Here is an 18,979-nt window from a genome sequence, read left to right as displayed (position 1 = left end):
ATATTTGTGCAGACCATGTTAGACTCTAGGGGAAAAAAAGAAAATGTTTTAATGAATTTAAATCTTCCTGTGCTGGATGTTCCTGGATATCTCCTTAGTCTCCTTTGCTCCATTTCTCTCACCTATCTCTTGTTTGTTTTAATGGTCCAAATAATTTTTTATGTCAGTGGTTTAAAGAATTGTTTTCAGTGTGTACGTGTGTATGCTTGCAACCAACTGTCTGCTGTATGTAGCATCCTGAAATTTATCTGCAAGGTAAGAGGGGTGATAGTAAAATGCTCTCATCTTCTACAGGTGAAAAACCAGGGCTGAATTATTTTTAAACACATCAGCCTCCCACCCTTCAAGCCCCAGTGGACTCGGGAAAACAGCAAACCCAGGATTCATTTCAGTGGGGGAAAAAAAAAACCCACCAAAATACCAATATGCCAAACCACTGCTAATTTAGAGGGCTGAAAGGAAATGACTAGAAGAAATAAATGCCGGAAATTTTTGAGCAGTGCTGTAGAGCATTCTCGTAAAATATACCTACTTTGCATGGTTGTATGCTTCAATCTCTTCCAGTAATATGCTGTCATTCAAAGAGAAAGAACTGGTCTTTGCCAAAACTTTAAGTACCACACCAGCTTCCGAGCCAACAAAGATGACTGTGTAGTTCTGATAGGGTCCAGCAGAATGGTCGACAGCAATGGCTGTCAGTCTGTACCTGCCAGAGGAGATGAGCCAAGTCAGAGGGGGAGGCCAACAGGAAGAGAAGGTATTGGATGGAAGTGGGCTGCCATTGCCAGACAGTCTTACCTGATCCTAGTCTTTGTGAACCAGGGTTCGTCGGCAATGGGTGGGACGGCAGAATCCATCAGGGGGTGGGATTTGATGAATGACAGGGTTTCATCCGGGAAATCAATGGAGGTTTTATAAGCTTCAGCAAGGCCATGCTTCGCACAACAGCCAGGCCTGAAAGGAAAACAGTGTGTTTTTTCCCCACTTCATAAACTGTATCTAAGGCATTAAGTGTCCATTCTGAAAGAAGAGGTCAAGAGAAAGGAGAGTGAGCAAAACCCAAGGAGCGATGCTATTTCCAGGAAGTTCTCTGCATTCACACTCACAGGGTCATGTTTACTGACTGCGGTGCTATACAGGGGCCGCTTCCCGCAGTTGGGAGCGTGGCCCAATTGTTCTCTGAGGATGGATGCTTCCAGTGGGCAGAGGCTTTGGTTAAAGACAAAAACCCCTTTTGTCTTTTTTCCTCACCTTGGTTTTGGTACTTTGTCTTCGGGGACTGCTGTCCAAACAGAATCTGGAGTTTTCTGTTCTTTAAACCGTCCTTTGAATACTTTCTCAATGTCATCCATGCTAAATGCACAGACTGCAGAACCAGGAATGCTGAAAAGGGAGAAAACCATTAGAAAATCATCAGGTGACAATGGCCTATTGGTAGGTCCCACAAACAAGGACAGAACGTCTATTGAGGTGTCAAGGATGTGTTCTCACCTGTTCAGCTGTGTGGTGAACACCCCGACCACGGTGGGGATGCCACTGATTTGTATTATGTCCGTAATGGACTGCAGAACGTCAAAGTAGAAAAAGGAATCTCCAGGGACAGAGCAGTTAAGCCGAGCCTTCAGAAATGAAGTCCAATGTTTCTCCAGGACCCGCTGGGAGCCACCCATGTCGTTTTTACAGATGCGGGCCACCCGGGAATAGACAGCCTGCCCAAGGGACAAAGTAGCGCAACCGGGTTATGAGCACGATAGGGGAAGAGAAACCCAAAGCTGCTATTTGGGGCGGGGGCACACGGGGAGCGGGGCAGACAAAAACTGCTAAAGATATATCTGGTTCAACAGAATCTAGCAGGCTTCTCTCTAGGGATCTGTAGACCGAGAATGTAAACTACATTTACTTGTGAGAAAAACGGGCCCTTTTCCTGTTCTGCCAAACAAGCTCCCCAAGAAGTGAGTGATTGAACTGCTTGGCTGAATGGGAACCATCCCCACACTTTGTCTCCCACTTTGCTTCTCATATTGTGAATGAAATGTGCCATTTTAAACCTGGCATAGAATGGGTGGCAATACTTTAAACATGTGGGCTTTTACTACAGCACTCAAAACTGAACCAGGGCCTCTACTTTCCATCCTGCCTCTTGATACAGAGAAATAATAACCGATCAATGGACTGCTAAAGAGTTAAGGAAGCATCCATAGCTCAAGGGTGCCTGCAGAACACTCTCTGTAGTGACAGGAAAAGCGAAACCTCAAGGCCTCAGGCTGCTGTTCCCACTCAGGCCATTGTTCAGGTGTGTTCCCGCAATTATTCTCAGGATAAGCTACTCACCTTTCTGCACTTGGCCCTAAAGGCATTGAGTTGTGGAAAACATGCAAAGGCCATATCTCTACCAAAGGGGGCTTAATTCCATGCAGTTCGAGTCCACAATAAAAGTCAAGTGCATATACTTGCCTTGCCTAAATTATTATGTTCTACAGCAATTTCTCGAAAGAAGAAATAGACATAGTTTCCATATTCTATGGCATGAAGAAAGTGTGGCTCTGAAAGAAAAATTGAAAACAAACTGGTTCCTAAAGAATAATTCAATTAGCACAAGACCCTGACTGCTAGGCATGACTGGTAGATGTCGCAGGGCTACATTCAAGCCACTGAGAACTTCCATACATCAACGATTTTGAGGAGTCCTGATATGGGTGAGTAGAAGCTCCAGGGAACCCAGAGTCTTTAATGTCAGCTAATGGGCTGTAAAAAGCTTCAGGGAGCTGAACTAGAGCAAAGGTCTTTGTTTCAACAGATTTATTCATTAACCTATTTAACTAGGGAAGAAAACCTCTTATGTTGAGAATAAAAATAAAAATAAAAAAATCCTGATTTCTAGACTCCAAAGAACAAAATGACTGCAGATATGAACTAACTGATTCTCACTTTTAACTTTCTAGGATTGGTAGATAGAAGTGGGCAAGGAGTATTATTATATGCATTTAGAGTTAGGGAAATTGTCACACAGAAAGGGGATCTGTTTTATTTGAGGTCACCTAAAATAAAATCCTGGATGAATCTACTTTCTTGCCATGGCTACTGGTCTCTTCATTTCTCATCAATGCCCCTAATTCACACTCAAAGCAGCTTATACTTGCTCTCAATAAACAGTATAGTCATGCACTGAACCTCCGGATACCCAGGGCTCCTGTTCCCATTTAGCCATCCACTACCCTTGCTCTACAAATACCTTTTATCCACTTGGAATCATATTTTATTGTACGAAGGGCAGATCCATCGCCCATGCTTCGATAAATAACAGCATCACTGGCCAAAAAGTCAGCCACTGTGGCAGAATACAGCTTCCCATCTGAAACCGAAGTTATAATTTGAGTAAAATAACCATAATTATCCTGAAGTGCGTTACCCTATGTAGAGTGTGTTATACCTTTTGGAGGGCTTTCATGTGTTTATCTCTCTAAATAAAATAAAGCTAAATCTGATGCTCTTTATCAAACTGTGACAGGTTGGCCCAAAATATTACCTAATTTTACGGATAAGGAATCTAAGCATCAAAAAGTTAAGCAACATATTCATGGCTTAGTTAACAACAGAAGTAAGTGTCAGAATATTATATTGTAGTATGTTCACTTTTATTTCCTCATTTTTGGAAAAATTTTCATAGCTTTTAGACTTTGCAACACCTATATCAAGGTAGCTACCCTAGTTATAAGCTTTTTTACTTCCTGTAAGTTCCTTTGCTCCTTCAATGTCATTAATCATTTATATTCATTACACTAAAAGATCTTACCAGCAAAAAGGGCAACATTGGTTTGTCTGGCATCAAATGGGCATCTTGCCAGGCCACTAATTTCTTCCCCATCATACTCTAAGGTATTCAACTACAAAAGAAAAATAAATAGCTGGTGTCACATCTGTTCAATGTACCTGTCAGAAGGCAATACTGTTTTATTTGTACTGAAATTCTATTTGACGAATTCTGCCTTTATTCTTCTATAGCATTAGAGATGAAACCACTTACTAGGTTACAGCATAAAGGATTCAACTCTAACATCATACCAGTGAAGGAAGAAAAGTTGATGAAAAAAAGCACATCATATAAAATATACTTACCCGATAGTATCTACACATGGGATTAAACGCATTGGTACCACATACAAAAACCATCTCATCGTTCCTTGGAACAAATACTTTAATAAAGTTGTGGCATTCATCCTAAAGAAAGTAATAAGTACATTACTATTAGGCATTCCACATGCTGCCACTGTGCGATCAAGTCCACAGAAAGAACAACTCTAGCAGGCACTTACGTGTCTGGTTCACTTACTTTATGTTTGCCTTTCATAGCACAGTTTTCTCGATCCTGTTGTCTTGACCGCCATGTCAGTTTCTGCATTAATCAAACAAAACCAAAGTTCAATTTTTAATTGTGAACATTTCTGGAGGTGAGGGTGACATTACCTACATTCTGAGTGAATGCAAGTAAATTTGCGAGCTACACTAGCTTACCTTGCTCGGTATTACTTCTGTTTTGGGGATTTCATTTAAGCTCACTGTATAAACTTGATCCCTGTTGGAAACAAGGCAGTTAAGTCGTATGATGTAGATGCATAAAAATGTTAAGCGGCTTCTTATTTTATTTTTACAGATCTGCTTTTATTGTGTTTTGGAGATCATTTGGATTTTCTCTGTCTCCAACAAAGTCAACAAAGGGTGCTTTTTCATTAGTGAGAAGCTTTTATATAGCACTGTGGTTAGGGAGCAAAGAAAGCTCTTCTCTTCAGGCGTGGGTCAAACTGCTACTTGTATTAGCATAGACATACTTCTAATATTTGCTCAAATAATTCCAAGTTAAAAAAGAATAAAGGAAGATTTTCTTTCCATGCTGCTTTAGGAATAAAGAATGGTGTATGATTTCTTGATGGCAGTAATAAAATAGCACCGCTGAAGGCTTTGGCTTTGTATTTTGTTCTTGGTATACAACACTGACTCTTCGCTGTGAATATTTTTGGCTACTTGCAATTTTTGATCACAATCACATATTAGTTTTTCATGAACTAGACACATTAATGCAAGCACCATGAGAGAAAAGAATTTTAATCTAATAAACCAATGAGAGGAAAATTACCTGCCAGCAATATAAAGTGTGTCTCGAATTTTCAACATCAGCTGAAAGTCCAGCCTGTGCTGCGATTCATTGCCTGAAGGGCGTCCTCTAAAAACCGGATATTGCCTTGAATCTGCAAGTAAACATGGGCTAAACCATCAGTCAGGATTATGGAGCTGAAGAATCAATATACAGCATTGATTAGCTGTATCTACTAGTTGTAGAAGGGTTTTAACTAAATTCTTCAGTTCGAGTCTTGAATATAAATGAATAAAAGACAGTGAAATTCAGCAAATAGCCTTTTTCTTTTAACTGAAAACATATAACCTATATATGGGCTGCTTTAGAAAAGCATCCAACAAAACTGTCACATTTTCTCTGAACACCAGAAAATTATTATGGATAAATTAATATGGAAAACAACATATTTAAGGCATATAAAACTCTCTCTTTCTAAAAATGAATATGCTTAGAAAAAACAAAACCAAAAAGCTTCCTTCTTAGAAAAGGAGGAGTCTTCTTTTGATTACTTACAGTGATAGTCAACAGTATTAAGGGGTTCATCATCTTCAGGAAAACTGACTGCCCTCAATTGGGAAATCATTAGCAGCAGCATGTAGGCACAGAGCAGGAAGAACCTCATGGTGGGTCAAGGTGAAGTCAAAGCAGCCCGTCCTCAGAAATCCCACTGAGCCACCTAGAAAACAGAGACAGTTTAGAAAGGTCACTATGCTATGAGGAACCTGTTTTCTCATTTGCAATCAGCTCAATTTTCACCACCAGCTCTCTCTAATGCCCTCCTCCCCCCAGGAGCACTGGGCGTGGTGAAGGAGTTATCTCTGGAAATACACGCAAAAGATGGCAGCTTGCCAGGCCTGATTTAAGTATCTGATGAGCATATGGACATTTTAGGTAAATTTGCAAGAGTTTTTAAGGTAACTATGTATGTCATCACAGCAAAATCCCCAGAACCACAAACAGAAATGCTAGCTGTTGACTTGGCATGAAGATGGGCAAAGTTGGGATTAGAATTTTAATTAAACTCCAATCTGCTTCCCTGCCCCCAGCCCTGAAACACATCCAGTGCAGCTTGCCTCTGGCCCCCATAAAATGCCCAACATTCCTCGTAAATATCCAAGGAGCTAATGGTACTGTCATCCTTCATCTGATCTTTGCTTAGTGCATTGTCAAATTCCCAGCATTATTCAAGCCTTAGCTCTAAATTCTTAAGTAGAACAGTTCCCTAAGCTTACTAACACCAACATGGATGCAATGACATGAATGATCTTGAATCAGGGTGAAAGAGAATGAAAAGAAATTAAGTGATTTCATGATCAATCAATCAATCAAGCGAAGCAGGGCAGGGATGAAGTAGCACAGCTGCCACCAGACCTCTGGGGAAGTCTATATTTTTACATAAAACCATTTGGACACAAACCAATCCCCTAAGTAGGCCTGTCCTCTTAGCTTTATCGAACTTTAGAGCCACAGGGGGAACTTAGGGACTATCTAGTCCAGCCTCCTCATTTTTCAGATGAGAAAACTAAGGGCTGAAAACATTAAGGGACTCACTGAATTTCATGGAACTATTTAGGGCAAGATCAGAGTCCAAACTCCTATCACATGAGTTCCCATTTAGGCTTTTTCATCAGATTAGATGATGGATTGTTTTCTTCAAAAATACAGCATTACAAAACAACTTTTTGGGGTAATGAATACATTCATTATTTTTATTGAAGTGGTATTTCACAGGTGTAGGCATATGTTAAATTTTAGGAAATTGTACATTGTACACACATGTGCAGTATATTGTATGTCAATATCTCAACAAAGCTGATAGCATTACTTGTACCATATTAACTGTCAAAACATTTAAAACATCTTGAAACGTTACTCATTTATTAAAAAATAAATCAGGACCCTGCTGAGTAAATGGGATGGGTATTTTTTGGAAACAATAAATGCTCTACTTTGCAAAAATACCACCCCTTCCTCAACCAAAATTGTCACTAACAACTACTGTACCAACAGTAAAGCATTAAGATTTATCTTTAGTTTCATTTCTCTATGAACTTCAGGGCAGAGGATGAGAATCACTTCAAATTCTGGGGGGAGTCCATCTACTCAACTAGGTGGTTACTATGCCTCTTTTATCTTCTTAACGTCAGATACACAGGTGTACGTGTATACTAGGCAATATTCTCAACACTTCTTTTTCTTATTGAAGTAAAAGCCAAGTATCAGTGAGTTTTAGAACCCTAGTTGTACAACAAGAGAGAATAATATTGCAGTACAATTTTTTTAATGGATGATTAATCCAGCAATAAATTAGTGGGATCTAGAGAATCATCATTTTGTATTCAAGTTGAAAGACTGGACTTTGGTGGCAGTCTGTCTTGGATTTGTAACTCCATTACTTACTACTAGCTGAGATTAAAGTTTCTTTAGTCTCTTTGGGCATTTGTTTGTTTATCTACAATATGTGGATAATACCCCCTTCTCCACAGTATGAAAAAGAGCTAAATGCCCGGCATATACAGATTCTGAGCAAAGTTAGTCCCCTTCACCCATTCTGTACGGGACACTGTACATATGATCAACTTGACCTTAAGAGCCTGAGCAAGATCTGTGAAAAAGCTGTCATAAAATATTAACGCTATTAGGCTAAATGCTTTCCATAAATGGATAGTCACTTTTAAAATACTAAAGGATTATTTTTAGAATACATTTTACAACTTAGACCATTTATAAAACCTGGAAAAGAAAGTAAAAGACAATCACCAACAATCTTACCATTCCAACTCAACAACCAGCATGACTTGGTTCTAGCCTTCTTGCCACATGCATATATTTTCAATCATGACAAGATGACCTCTTTCAATCTACCACTTCTCCTGAAGCAGCATCTTCCTGTCTTGCTTTTCCAGTGTCTGGCCATTTATAAAGACCCCAGAAAGTTGAAACAGTATAAAAATATGAAACATTGCCCTAAGAACTAAATTCTGGTGTGACATTAATCCTAAACTTAATTCTCTGGAAAATCACTGGCTGTTCTTCTGTGTATCAAGGGAAAAAACTCAGAAACACCAATGTATCCTGAAGAAACTTAGAAATAGCTGCATGAAAACCAGAAGACAGTTCTGTGAATCTTTCTGCACCAGAATAGGTAACTGAATGGTTCACATCATGTGGACAGAGCCTCAGTTCCCCAGATAGCAGGGCGGGAAGAGGCCTCACCAGGAAGTGTCTCTCACAGCTGTGATTCCAGCATTGAGACTGAGGATGAACTCACTGCTGACTCACAGGCAAGTACAAAGCTGCAGGATGAGTTATCATTTCCTATACCTCATTCATCTGACATTGCAAAAAGCAATTTCTCCCCATACCCTGTCCCCCACCAATCTCATCCTCCAAAAATAAAGCCTTACCACTAATTGCTTCCTGTCCCTATGTAAAGCCTTATTTTTGTTTTAAATTACTTTCAGATTTGCCATAGAAATGATAAATGAAAGTATTTAACGTAAAATATATATCAAAGTAAGGCTGTATGGGGGATGGAAGGGTTGGGAAATACCTGACACAAAGATATCAGGAAGGAGATTTGCATTGAAACCCCCTCAAACTATATAGCTCTTACCTTATTTAAGAAAGTATCTCAGGATTCCAGCATTCATAAAATCATGAAACTAGTTATGTTGAAAGAGGGCCCGTCAAGAGACAGGACAAAACATTAGAAAGGAACATAGACTTTGGGATTAGAATAATCTGAGCTCAAATTTACTGTGCTATTTACTTCCTGGCTCTGAGACTTGAAGTAGACTTAGTATCTTTAAGCTTCAGTTTCCTCAAGTGTAAAATAGGAATAATTCCTTTTACTACCTCTTAGGCTCTTCTAAGGATGAAATGAAACAATCTATATAAAACATCTAACATAGAACTTGGTTCATAGTAAATCTATAATAAATTTTAGTGAATATTATCATGACTATTGTTGTTATATCTTATTGGCCAAAATGCCCCCCCCCAAAAAAAAAGGAAAAGAAATGTTCACTCCTTCATTCTTTCATCTTGTACATGTATTTGCAAAATTGTTTATGCATGACATCATAACAATGGTAGGGTGTTGTAGGAGGATTAAGGTACAGCTTCATAGACACAGATATCTCCAAGAAGGAGGAGGGAACAACCTTCCTTATGTGTAAGCTTAGAGTAAAGAACATACCTATATTATGTTATTCTTTTCAGTCAGAGAACAGGGCTATCTGAGTAATTATACTTTGCCATTTTTGTGGTATTATATATGGGCTTCTCCCATATACTCCTGATGTTAAAGCCTAAACAGAATGAGGAAAGCTCTTAAAACGAGTTAAGAGTTGCCAAGACAGTCAGGGCTTAAGTGGCAGTTTCCTTGAGAGAAAGGAGGGAATAAGGAAATGAGCCCCATACTCAGCACTTGATTTCACATTATGGAATTTGCTAATTCTTAAACTGTATAAAGAGTGGGTAGTTATCAAGAAAAACCAAATGTTTGGCAGTCTCAAATTGAGGCCCCACCAAGAAGGGGGAGTTCTAGTAAATATCTAAAGGGTCTCATTTGGACCTCTGAAGATCTTTACCCTAAGGAGGGGAGGCAACGTGAGGTAGGCAAACCTAACAAAAACTCCCACTTGAGCTCCAGTATGCTCATCTCCGGGGTTGGATGGGTATTATCTCCTCCTATCCTACCTATTTGCAGGAAAGATAAGGAGACTCTTTCCTGGAGGAAAATGACATCATCCAGAGACAACAATTTTTTTTTTTTATATAAAATGCTTGACATTCAAACAGCCAATTATTGGACATTCCAAGAATTAAGACTAAGAAAAAAAAGACAAGAGAAGTAAACCCACAGATATCCCAGATATTAGTTATTCAACATAAGTTTAAAAAATAACTGTATTATTTTGTCAAAGAAAAAAGATGACAAGATGGCAAATTTTATCAGAGAACTGGAATCTATTAAAAAAGAATTAAATAAAAATTCTACAACCCTCCCAAAAACACACACACACAAAAACACTATAACTAAAGTTTCTTAATAGATGTGTTTAGCAACGTATTTCTTGTAGCTGAAGAGAGGATTTGTCTACTGGAAGATAGGTTAATAGAAAATATCAGAAATATGGAAATCAGAAAGGTTGGGAAAACAGATCAGAGAGTAAGAGACACATAGGATCTTGTGAAAAGATTATTGGAAGAGAGAGAGAGAGAGAGAGAGAGAGAGAGAGAGAGAGAGAGAGAGAGAGAGAGAGAGAGAGAGAGAGAACCATTTGAATATTTGACAAGGTAATGGCTGCACTCTTTTTCAAAACTGACAAAAGACCATAAGTCAGGCATTCAAGAAATTCTAAGCACTTCTAAATACAAAGAAAAGCACATTTAAACACATCATAGTCAAGATGCTAAACACAAAGACAAAAAAATATGTTAAAAGCTAGAAGATGTATTACCTTCAAAGAAGCAACAACAATATCGACAGCTGACTCTTCAACAGAAACAATAGAATCCAGTAAACCAAAGAATGACTTTTTTAAAGTGCTGAAAGAAAACAAATTTCCTGCTTAGAATTCTATTACCAGTGAATATATTCTTCAAAAATGAAGGCAAGTTTTCCGGTCAAAATGGTGGAGTAGGTAAACACCGTGCTTGCATCCTCTCATGACCAAATCAAAATTACGACTAAACTACAGAACAAACATCCTTGAGAATCGCCCGAAGACTAACTGAACAGAAGTCCTGTAATGAAGGATATACAGAAGAAGTCACGTCAAGAATGGTAGAAGGGGCGGGGAAAAGGAATGACATGGTCCCACACCCACAAGCGGCAGTTAAAAATCAGCACGGATATTTCGGCTGCAGAGATGCCTCCTGAGGAGCGATGGGCCCCAGTCCCATACCTGGCTCCCTAGCCCAGGATTCCAGTGCTGGGAAGAGAAGTCCCCACAACTTTTGCTGTGAGAACCAGAGGAGATTGTGGCTGCGTGAGATAGAGGGCTGGCTGGAGTCCCAATCACTACTCTTAAAGGGCCCTCCTGAGACTTACTTGCTGAGGGACTCACTCGCTCTGAGATTCAGTGCTGGGGCAGCAGCTTGAAAGGCACAAGGGACATATGGGGAGAGACTGAAATATCTGGCTCAGGGTGAGTCAGGCTGGAGAGGGTAGCTTTCTCCCAGACAGAAGTGCTGGCAGAAGCCATTGTTCCTTTGTAAAGCCCTCCCCCTCCCTGAATGCAGACTTAGGTGGTTATCATATCTGAGTCTCCATCAACCTGGCTAATACACATTGCCCTGCAGGCCCACCCAAGCCACTTCCAGTGGCTTTTACATACAATTGCCCTGTCTTGGCTCAAGCTGTGGACTTTCCTAAATTTCTCAGAAGTTCACAAACTCCAAACAAGCAGCATCTGGTCTCAGTGTGCCCCATACCTGTTGCTGAGCTCCAAGCCTGGCACTAGTAACAGCCAGTCTCGGTTTACGACTTGGCCTCTACCAGGCACCTCCAAGCCCAGCTGGGGTAGTGGCTATCTGTGGACTGCTTTGCGACTCATTTCAGGTGGCCCTGGGGAGGGCACAGGCTGCAACTGAATTTAGCCTGTGGTGGGGCCCCTCCCAGGATGCCCTAGGCTGCCGGTGGCCAGCTTTGGAGTACCTCCCAGCTGCCTCCGCAGATGAAGCACCCAAAGGACAGACTGAACAGGCACCAGAGCCCTGCTAAAGTGAATTCTGCTCTGTAGGGTCAGCCTTGCACCACAGCTCCTCCACTGTAGTAGTCACAGCCAGAACTTACAACCAATCATCCTGAGGGTCAATCCCTTCCATTGACATGCAAACAGCAACCAAGGGTCAACTACAATAGAAGAGCACACACGGCCCACACAAGGGACACACCTACAGCACCTGGCTCAGCTGACCAAGAAAACTGTGCCCCTGGGCCCCATAGGACACTTACTATATAAGGTTACTCCACTAAGACTGGGAGGCATAGCAGCCCTACCTAATACATAGAAACAAAGATGGAGGCAGCCAAAATGGAGAGACAAAGAAATGTGTCCCAAATAAAAGAACAGAACAAAGCTCCAGAACAAGAGCTATACAAAATGGAGAGAAGCAATCTACCAGATGCAGAGTTCAAAACACTGGTTATAAGGATGGCTCAATGATCTCAGGGAGAACTTTAACAGAGAGATAGAAAACACAAAAATGGAGATAGAAAACATAAAAAAGAACCAGTCAGAAATGAAGACTATAATCGCTTCTTGGCCTTTTGGCTAAGATCAAGTGTAGAAATGAAGACTACAGTAACTGAAAAAAAACTACAGTAGAGGGAATCAACAGATTAGATGAAGCAGAGGATTGAATCAGCAATTTAGAAGGCAAGGCAGTAGAAAACACCCAATCAGAACAGCCAAAAGAAAACAAAAATCCCCCCAAATGAGGAGAGTTTAAGGGGCCTGAGACAACATCAAACATACCAATATTTGCAGCACAGGGTGACCGAGAAGAGAGAGAGCAAGGAACTGAAAACCAAGTTGAAAAAATAATAACTGAAAACTTCCCTAACCTGGTGAAGGACATAGACATCCAAGTCCAGGAAGCAGAGAGTCACAAACAAGATGAACCCAAAGAGGCCCACACCAAGACACATCATAATTAAAATGCCAAAGACTAAAGACAAAGAGAGAATCTTAAAAGCAGCGAGAGAAAGGCATTTAGTTACCTACAAGGGAGCTCCCATAAGACTGTCAGCTGATTCCTCAACAGCAACTTTGCAGGCCAGAGGGGACTGGCAGAAAATATTCAAAGTGATGAAAAGCAAGGAACTACAACCAAGATTACTTTAAAAGTTATCCTTTAGAATCTAAGTACAGATAAAGGGCTTCCCAGATAAGAAGCTAAAGAAGTTCATCATCACCAAACCAGTATTACAAGGAATGTAGGAGGGACTTCTTTAAGACAAAAAAACTAAAACAAACAAAAAAAACACCCAAAAATATGAATAATAAAATGGCAATAACTACATATTTATTGAGAATTACTTTAAATGTAAATTGATAAAATGCTCCAATCAAAAGACATAGGGTGTTGAATGGATACGAAAACATGACCCTTATGTATGCTGCTTAAAAGAGACTCACTTCATATTGAAAGACACATACAGGCTAAAAGTAAAGGGATGGAAAAAGATATTTCATGAAAATGAAAATGAAAAAAAAAATAAAATCTGGGGTAGCAATACTTATACCAGACAAAAAAGACTTTAAAACAAAGGCTATTACAAGAGACAAAGAAGGACCCAGTAATCCCATTCTGGGTATTTCTCCAAAGAAACCCAAAACACTACTTTGAAGGGACGTGTGCATCCATATGTTCATTGCAGCATTATTTACAAAAGCCAATACACTGAGGCAACCTGGGTGTCCATCAATGAATGGATGGGTAAAGGGGTGATATGTAAGAGGTCTGACAATTAAGTTTGAGAACTTATTGTAATGATGTTGCTAACCTTTTTTGATATTCGAGGGATTATTCATTATGAATTTGTACCAAATGGACAAACAGTTAACCTAGTTTACTATTTGGAAGTGCTGAAAAGGCTGCATGAAAAAGCTAGACGACCTGAACTTTTCGCCAACAATTCATGGCTCTTGCATCACGACAATGCACCAGCTCACACAGCACTGCCAGTGAGGGAGTTTTTAGCCAGTAAACAAATAACTGTATTGGAACACCCTCCCTACTCACCTGATCTGGCCCCTAATGACTTCTTTTTTTACCCAAAGATAAAGGCAATATTGAGAGGAAGACATATGGATGACATTCAGGACATCAAAAGTAATAGGACGACATCTTTGATGGACATTCCAGAAAAAGAGTTCCAAAATTGCTTTGAAGGGTGGACTAGACACTGGCATCGATGTATAGCTTCCCAAGGGGAGTACTTCAAAGGTGACCATAGTGATATTCAGCAATGAGGTAGGTAAAACTTTTTCTAGGATAAGTTTGCAAACTTAATTGTCCGACCTCATGTGTGTACACACACACACACACACACACACACACACACACACACACACACAATGGAATATAACTCAGCCATAAAAATGAAATCTTGCCATCTGCAACAACATGGATAGACCTAGAAGATATTGTGCTGACTGCAGTTAAGTCAGACAGAGAACGATAAATGCCATATGACTTCACTCATATGTGGAATCTAAAGAAGAAAATAATGAACAAACAAAACAGAAACAAACTCATAGATGCAGAGAATATATTGATGGTTGCCAGGTGGGAGGAGGTTAGAGGGATGAATGAAAAAGGAATATAGTCAATAATATAGTAATAACCATGTATGGTGTCATTTGGGTACTGAATCTACCGAGGTGATCACTTCGTAAGTTAAATAAATGTCTAATCACTTTGTTGCATACCTGAAACTAATATAATATTGTATGTCATCTGTAATCGAAAAATTATTTGAAAAAAGTAAAGGCAAAAATAAAGATGGTTTACGTAAACAAAAACTGAGATTTGTTGTCAGCCAACCCAAAATAAAAGAAATACTAAAAGGGAGTATGGAGAATTACTTTTTAAGCAGGAGAATTGAGAGGATTGGTTAATGCAAGTTCTTTTTATGGTTACAGCACAGTGCCCACATTTAAAATTAATGATTTCCAGGTAAATTAATTGGTATCTAGTTTTTGTCTCCCTGAAAGCAATATTAATTCAAAGGAAATGAGAATTTAGAAATGGAGTAGGTCTACTTGAATTGAGACCAAAGAACCCAGGAAGATACCATGCTGATTGTGAAGCTCTCCCCTGGCTCTCTTCTAGAGTTGCCACTTCTCAAAGAGGGGCTGTTTAGACTCTCATACTCCATCTACCTCAGGATCTGAAAGTGGCATTGGGTTGGTCCTCACAGTTTCCTAATGATTCTTCTAGACCTTGGTTCTCCATGATCTTACAAAAACAGGATTGCTTATTTGCTCATTAGATCTCCTGCCTCTCCTCCTGTCTTTTAACTGATAACTTCCCAGTCACTTTCTGTAAGAAAGACATATCAAAGACTTTTAACAGCCCCACTGTATGGTTCCATGCTGGGACTTCTTATCAGATGTAGCTTCTTCACCTCAAAAAGCATAAAGTCAAGCATCACATGCTTTGATCCCAATCTGCTGTCCATCCAGCTTGCTTGTCTGCCCATTTACACCATGAGTGCTTGTCCTTCTCATCAGGGCCTTCAGTCCTACTAACTGCTCTCCTTTCTCCCAGTTCAATCGCCTTCTCTAATCTTGACATGCCACTGCATCATTTCCATAATATGTTTGCCTATACTCTAGACTTTCTCCTCCTTTGTTTCTGTCACTGTCTTGCAAAGTTCTTACCTTGGATGATCTCAGCCATTGACCCTTTGCCCCTGCTGCAGAACAGCTGAGCACTAGTGAAGACAACCACACGCTGGGGCAATTTGGTAGTAAGTAATGTCACAGAATTATTGATCACCCACTACAGCTAGCACTCTAAAACTCTGTGGGGATCCTATGTTGTTTGTACTAGATTTGCCCACTCTCCAAATCAGTACATACGTTTGAATTTTTCCCATTTTTCTTAAGGCCCTAATCTATTTTGTCTCCTCACTCTACTGCAGTCTTCTCTCATGCTCCCCAGCTACTTCCCATAGAAAATAAAAGCTATAAGATAGGAACTTCCTCCATACTTGCCCCCTTGCTCTTGCCAAATACATCCGCTTACCTGCATCTTCATCTAATTTCTCCTTCCTTGTTTCTCATTTTAAGAGATTTCATTCCTCAACTCCTCTCCATGTGTTTAAACCCAACCCCTTCTGACTTTCCCGAAACAGAAAATGCCAATTATATTTTTCTCTCTGTAAATATTCTATAACTTTGTATTGATTAAATACTATACATCAACATTTAAATTTGTCCACCTTCTCTCATCTAAAAAAAAAAAAAGGAGAGGGGTAGAAAGGCTCCTGTGATCCTATATCCTCCTCTAGCCATCACCTATCTTTCCTTCCATTCACAGACATTGACAAAGTTGTTTTTTTCCTCAACTGTTGTCACTTCCTCACCTCCTACTCATTCTTTTACTTCCTCTGTTCTAGCTTCTCTCAGCAAAGACACTGATGGCCTCCAGGTAACTAAATGCAACACGTACTTTCCAGTCCTGTCTCACGTGATTGCTCAGTAGATTTAGACACAGTCGAGTGTTCACAGATTTTTAAAACACTACCGTTTCTCACGTTCCCTAACCCACATTCTTCTGACCCTTTACCTACTTTTCTGTGGGTCCTTTGTTTGTCTCCCACTCATTTTCTAGGTGAAGCAAGAATTACCTTTTTCAGAATATAAACGTTATCATATAATCCTCCAATAACTCCCTATTATTCTTAGAAGAAAGCCCAGATCTCTGTAATGTGGCCTTTTGTGTTCATTCTGAGTCCCACCTCCCTCTCCAGCCTTATCATGAACCTCGCTCCCTCCTCACTTATGCTTCCACTATGCTGGCTGTTTCTGGCCCTGCCACCTACTTCCGCCAAGCCTTTTCTCCTGCTTGCCTTCTGGACAGCACTTCTCTCCCATCCTTGGCCTACTTAAGTGCTCCTAATTTTTCAGAGCCTAGGGAAGCTTGTCCTCAGTCCCTGGGAGACAAGCATGTCTCACCATTGTCAGTACTTGAGACAACTGTGAATGAACTGTGAATTAAGGAATAAACAAAAGAACTAGTCATGTGCCCTGAAACACCACAAGCCCTGCTGAATCTCTCAAGGCAAGATTAGTATTTTGGACTCCTGTCTAATTTAGATTATTGTTAAACAAAACAACAGCAACAAAAGAGGGCCTGGATCCAGGGAGGGTGGGGACCTGAGCTCTATTCCCAGAGAGCATGAATTCTTTTAGTTGAGAGTGTGGTGAACTAACAGGAGAGAATGGGGGTGGAACTAGAGCTGTAGCTCAGGGGCATCACGCACTCTATTGTCCCTGAGATTCCAGGGCTCATGGTTCTCACTGTAGTCCATGAGAATGACGGCCCTTGGAGTTACAAGAATTACAAGTCTACCAACTGACAGCCCCACAAGACAAATGGAAAAGGAGCAATGGGTTTAGGTAGGTTGAAAAAGAGCAAAAGAGAAGCCAAGTTAATTGCTATTTCTTGGAGCCTACAAAGATAGAGGGTTGTAACTGAAGGTCAATTATAAGAGAGTTTATGTTTATATAGCATTCACAGGTCTAGATTCTAGGCAGTGTGTTCTGTGTAGGGTTGTGGTTTTAATCAGTGCTCAACATCAGCATTTAATCAGAATGATATGACAACCAGGCTGACAGCATAACCTTTGGAGCATAAGAAGGTTAGAAGGGATGATGAGCCACCACTAGATACAAATAGGCTCCAGAAGACCCATAGCAAAGATGAGGCAAGATACTGAGCTCTTTTGATCAGCCTTGGTAGCTACTTGCCTCCAGGCTCACCAAGTGATTCTTGACTGATGAAATATCTTGGGAGAGCATTCTGCTCTCTCATTTAAGGAATCTCTACTGCTGTCCTATCCCACCCCCACCCAATCCCCTCCTGTGTTCAGGCCAGGTGCCACGCATGAACAAATATATCCTCCCTTACTCTGGACCAGGAAGAGGTGGCTGAAAGGCCCTTAACTCTGAGAACCTTCCTCCTTCTGGGAACTTGGGAACTCAGGTGAGAGGAAGAAGCTTCCTGCACTGTTATGTTAATTACACTTTATAATTAACTACCTAAAACCTTGCCCCATAGCATGTTGAGGAAATGACAAAGCAGCTCTCTAACTCACCCTCCACACAGCTGAAGCCTGGCCAACACATCAAGACCTGGAAGGATATGCATTCTGCAGAAGCAGGGAAGAGCCACTCAGGAAGACTGAGGACTCAGAACCATGAGGAACATCTCAGGGATTCTTCTTCCACTAATAATGGAGCAGGAGAGGAAGGGGCCAGGCACTAGGATCCAGGGTCACAGACTTACTGTGCGACCATAGACAGATCACTTCGCTTTTCTGGTTCGAGTTTATTCATGTAGTAAGAGGGGAGTAAATTGAAAGTATAGGAACACTTTCTTTGCTGAGAATCCATGATCTCCTTCTGGGGGCTGGATGGGAGAATCCTACTTCCCCTACCTACTCGGATAAATGTCCTGATGTAATTCCCACTGTTCCACAGGTTCTTTCTCTTCTCCCTCCATACCAGCATCTCAAGTGGTTCCCATAACAAACAGTATTTCCTCTGATTAGGAGGCTGCCTCCATTGTCCCTGTCTCTCACTTCGTTCTCCAGCCAAGCTTCTTTGAAAAGAAGTCTAAGCCTACTGTCTCCATTTTCTCACTTTTATTAACATTTTAATCCACTTCAGTCTAACTTCAGCTCTTGTCCATCAACCACCTAATTGCTAAATCCAACTCAGTCCTCATTTTCAATCTTCTTTCATCTTCCGGCACATTTCATCATGTTGGTCCCTCCATCAGATTTTGAAACTCCACCTTTGACTTTCATCACTATCTTATCTCTCTAGCTACTCCTTTTCAGCAACTTTCCCAAACTTGTTTGAATACACACACTCTTACGTGCAGTTCTGCATGGTTCCATCCTGGCTCTTTTGAGATTGACCCAACACTACACCCACCTGCTTCACGACCGCCAATTAATGAGGAATCTCAATTCCATGTGTCCAGCACAAAGCACATTCCTTAGCTCCAGACCCAGGTGTCCAATTCTCTGCTAGATATTTTGACCTTAGCAAAATATAGGCAATTTCAATTTAGTATGTGCAAAATTAACATAAG

At 40.5% G+C, this 18,979-nt stretch overlaps 1 protein-coding gene across 17 annotated transcripts in view; it reads right to left on the bottom strand.

Moving 5' to 3' along the window:
• Window positions 1–18,979, bottom strand: part of SEMA6D (semaphorin 6D) — a gene marked incomplete at its 3' end in the record, with an annotated part of 573,645 nt that overhangs the window by 8,805 nt on the left and 545,861 nt on the right. For 12 of the 17 annotated variants that reach the window (XM_081049652.1, XM_081049648.1, XM_081049641.1 and 9 more), the window contains 12 exons: window positions 5,645–5,807; window positions 5,132–5,243; window positions 4,513–4,573; window positions 4,331–4,393; window positions 4,117–4,218; window positions 3,794–3,884; window positions 3,233–3,352; window positions 2,455–2,543; window positions 1,492–1,709; window positions 1,252–1,383; window positions 799–954; window positions 533–706 (listed from right to left, as the gene is read on the bottom strand). In XM_081049652.1, the coding sequence (XP_080905778.1) occupies window positions 533–706; window positions 799–954; window positions 1,252–1,383; window positions 1,492–1,709; window positions 2,455–2,543; window positions 3,233–3,352; window positions 3,794–3,884; window positions 4,117–4,218; window positions 4,331–4,393; window positions 4,513–4,573; window positions 5,132–5,243; window positions 5,645–5,753 (1,427 nt within the window). In that variant the 5' untranslated portion in view covers window positions 5,754–5,807. Of the gene's footprint in view, window positions 1–528; window positions 707–798; window positions 955–1,251; window positions 1,384–1,491; window positions 1,710–2,454; window positions 2,544–3,232; window positions 3,353–3,793; window positions 3,885–4,116; window positions 4,219–4,330; window positions 4,394–4,512; window positions 4,574–5,131; window positions 5,244–5,644; window positions 5,808–10,599; window positions 10,690–18,979 lie in introns of those variants that run through there. The other 5 variants (XM_081049651.1, XM_081049654.1, XM_081049647.1 and 2 more) reach the window with 4 other exon arrangements.

This window comes from Rhinolophus hipposideros, assembly GCF_964194185.1.
Source record: "Rhinolophus hipposideros genome assembly, chromosome: 5".
Taxonomy (NCBI): Eukaryota; Metazoa; Chordata; class Mammalia; order Chiroptera; family Rhinolophidae; genus Rhinolophus; species Rhinolophus hipposideros.
The sequence above is the reverse complement of the archived record's forward strand: the minus strand, read 5'-3'. Positions and strand labels throughout refer to the sequence as shown.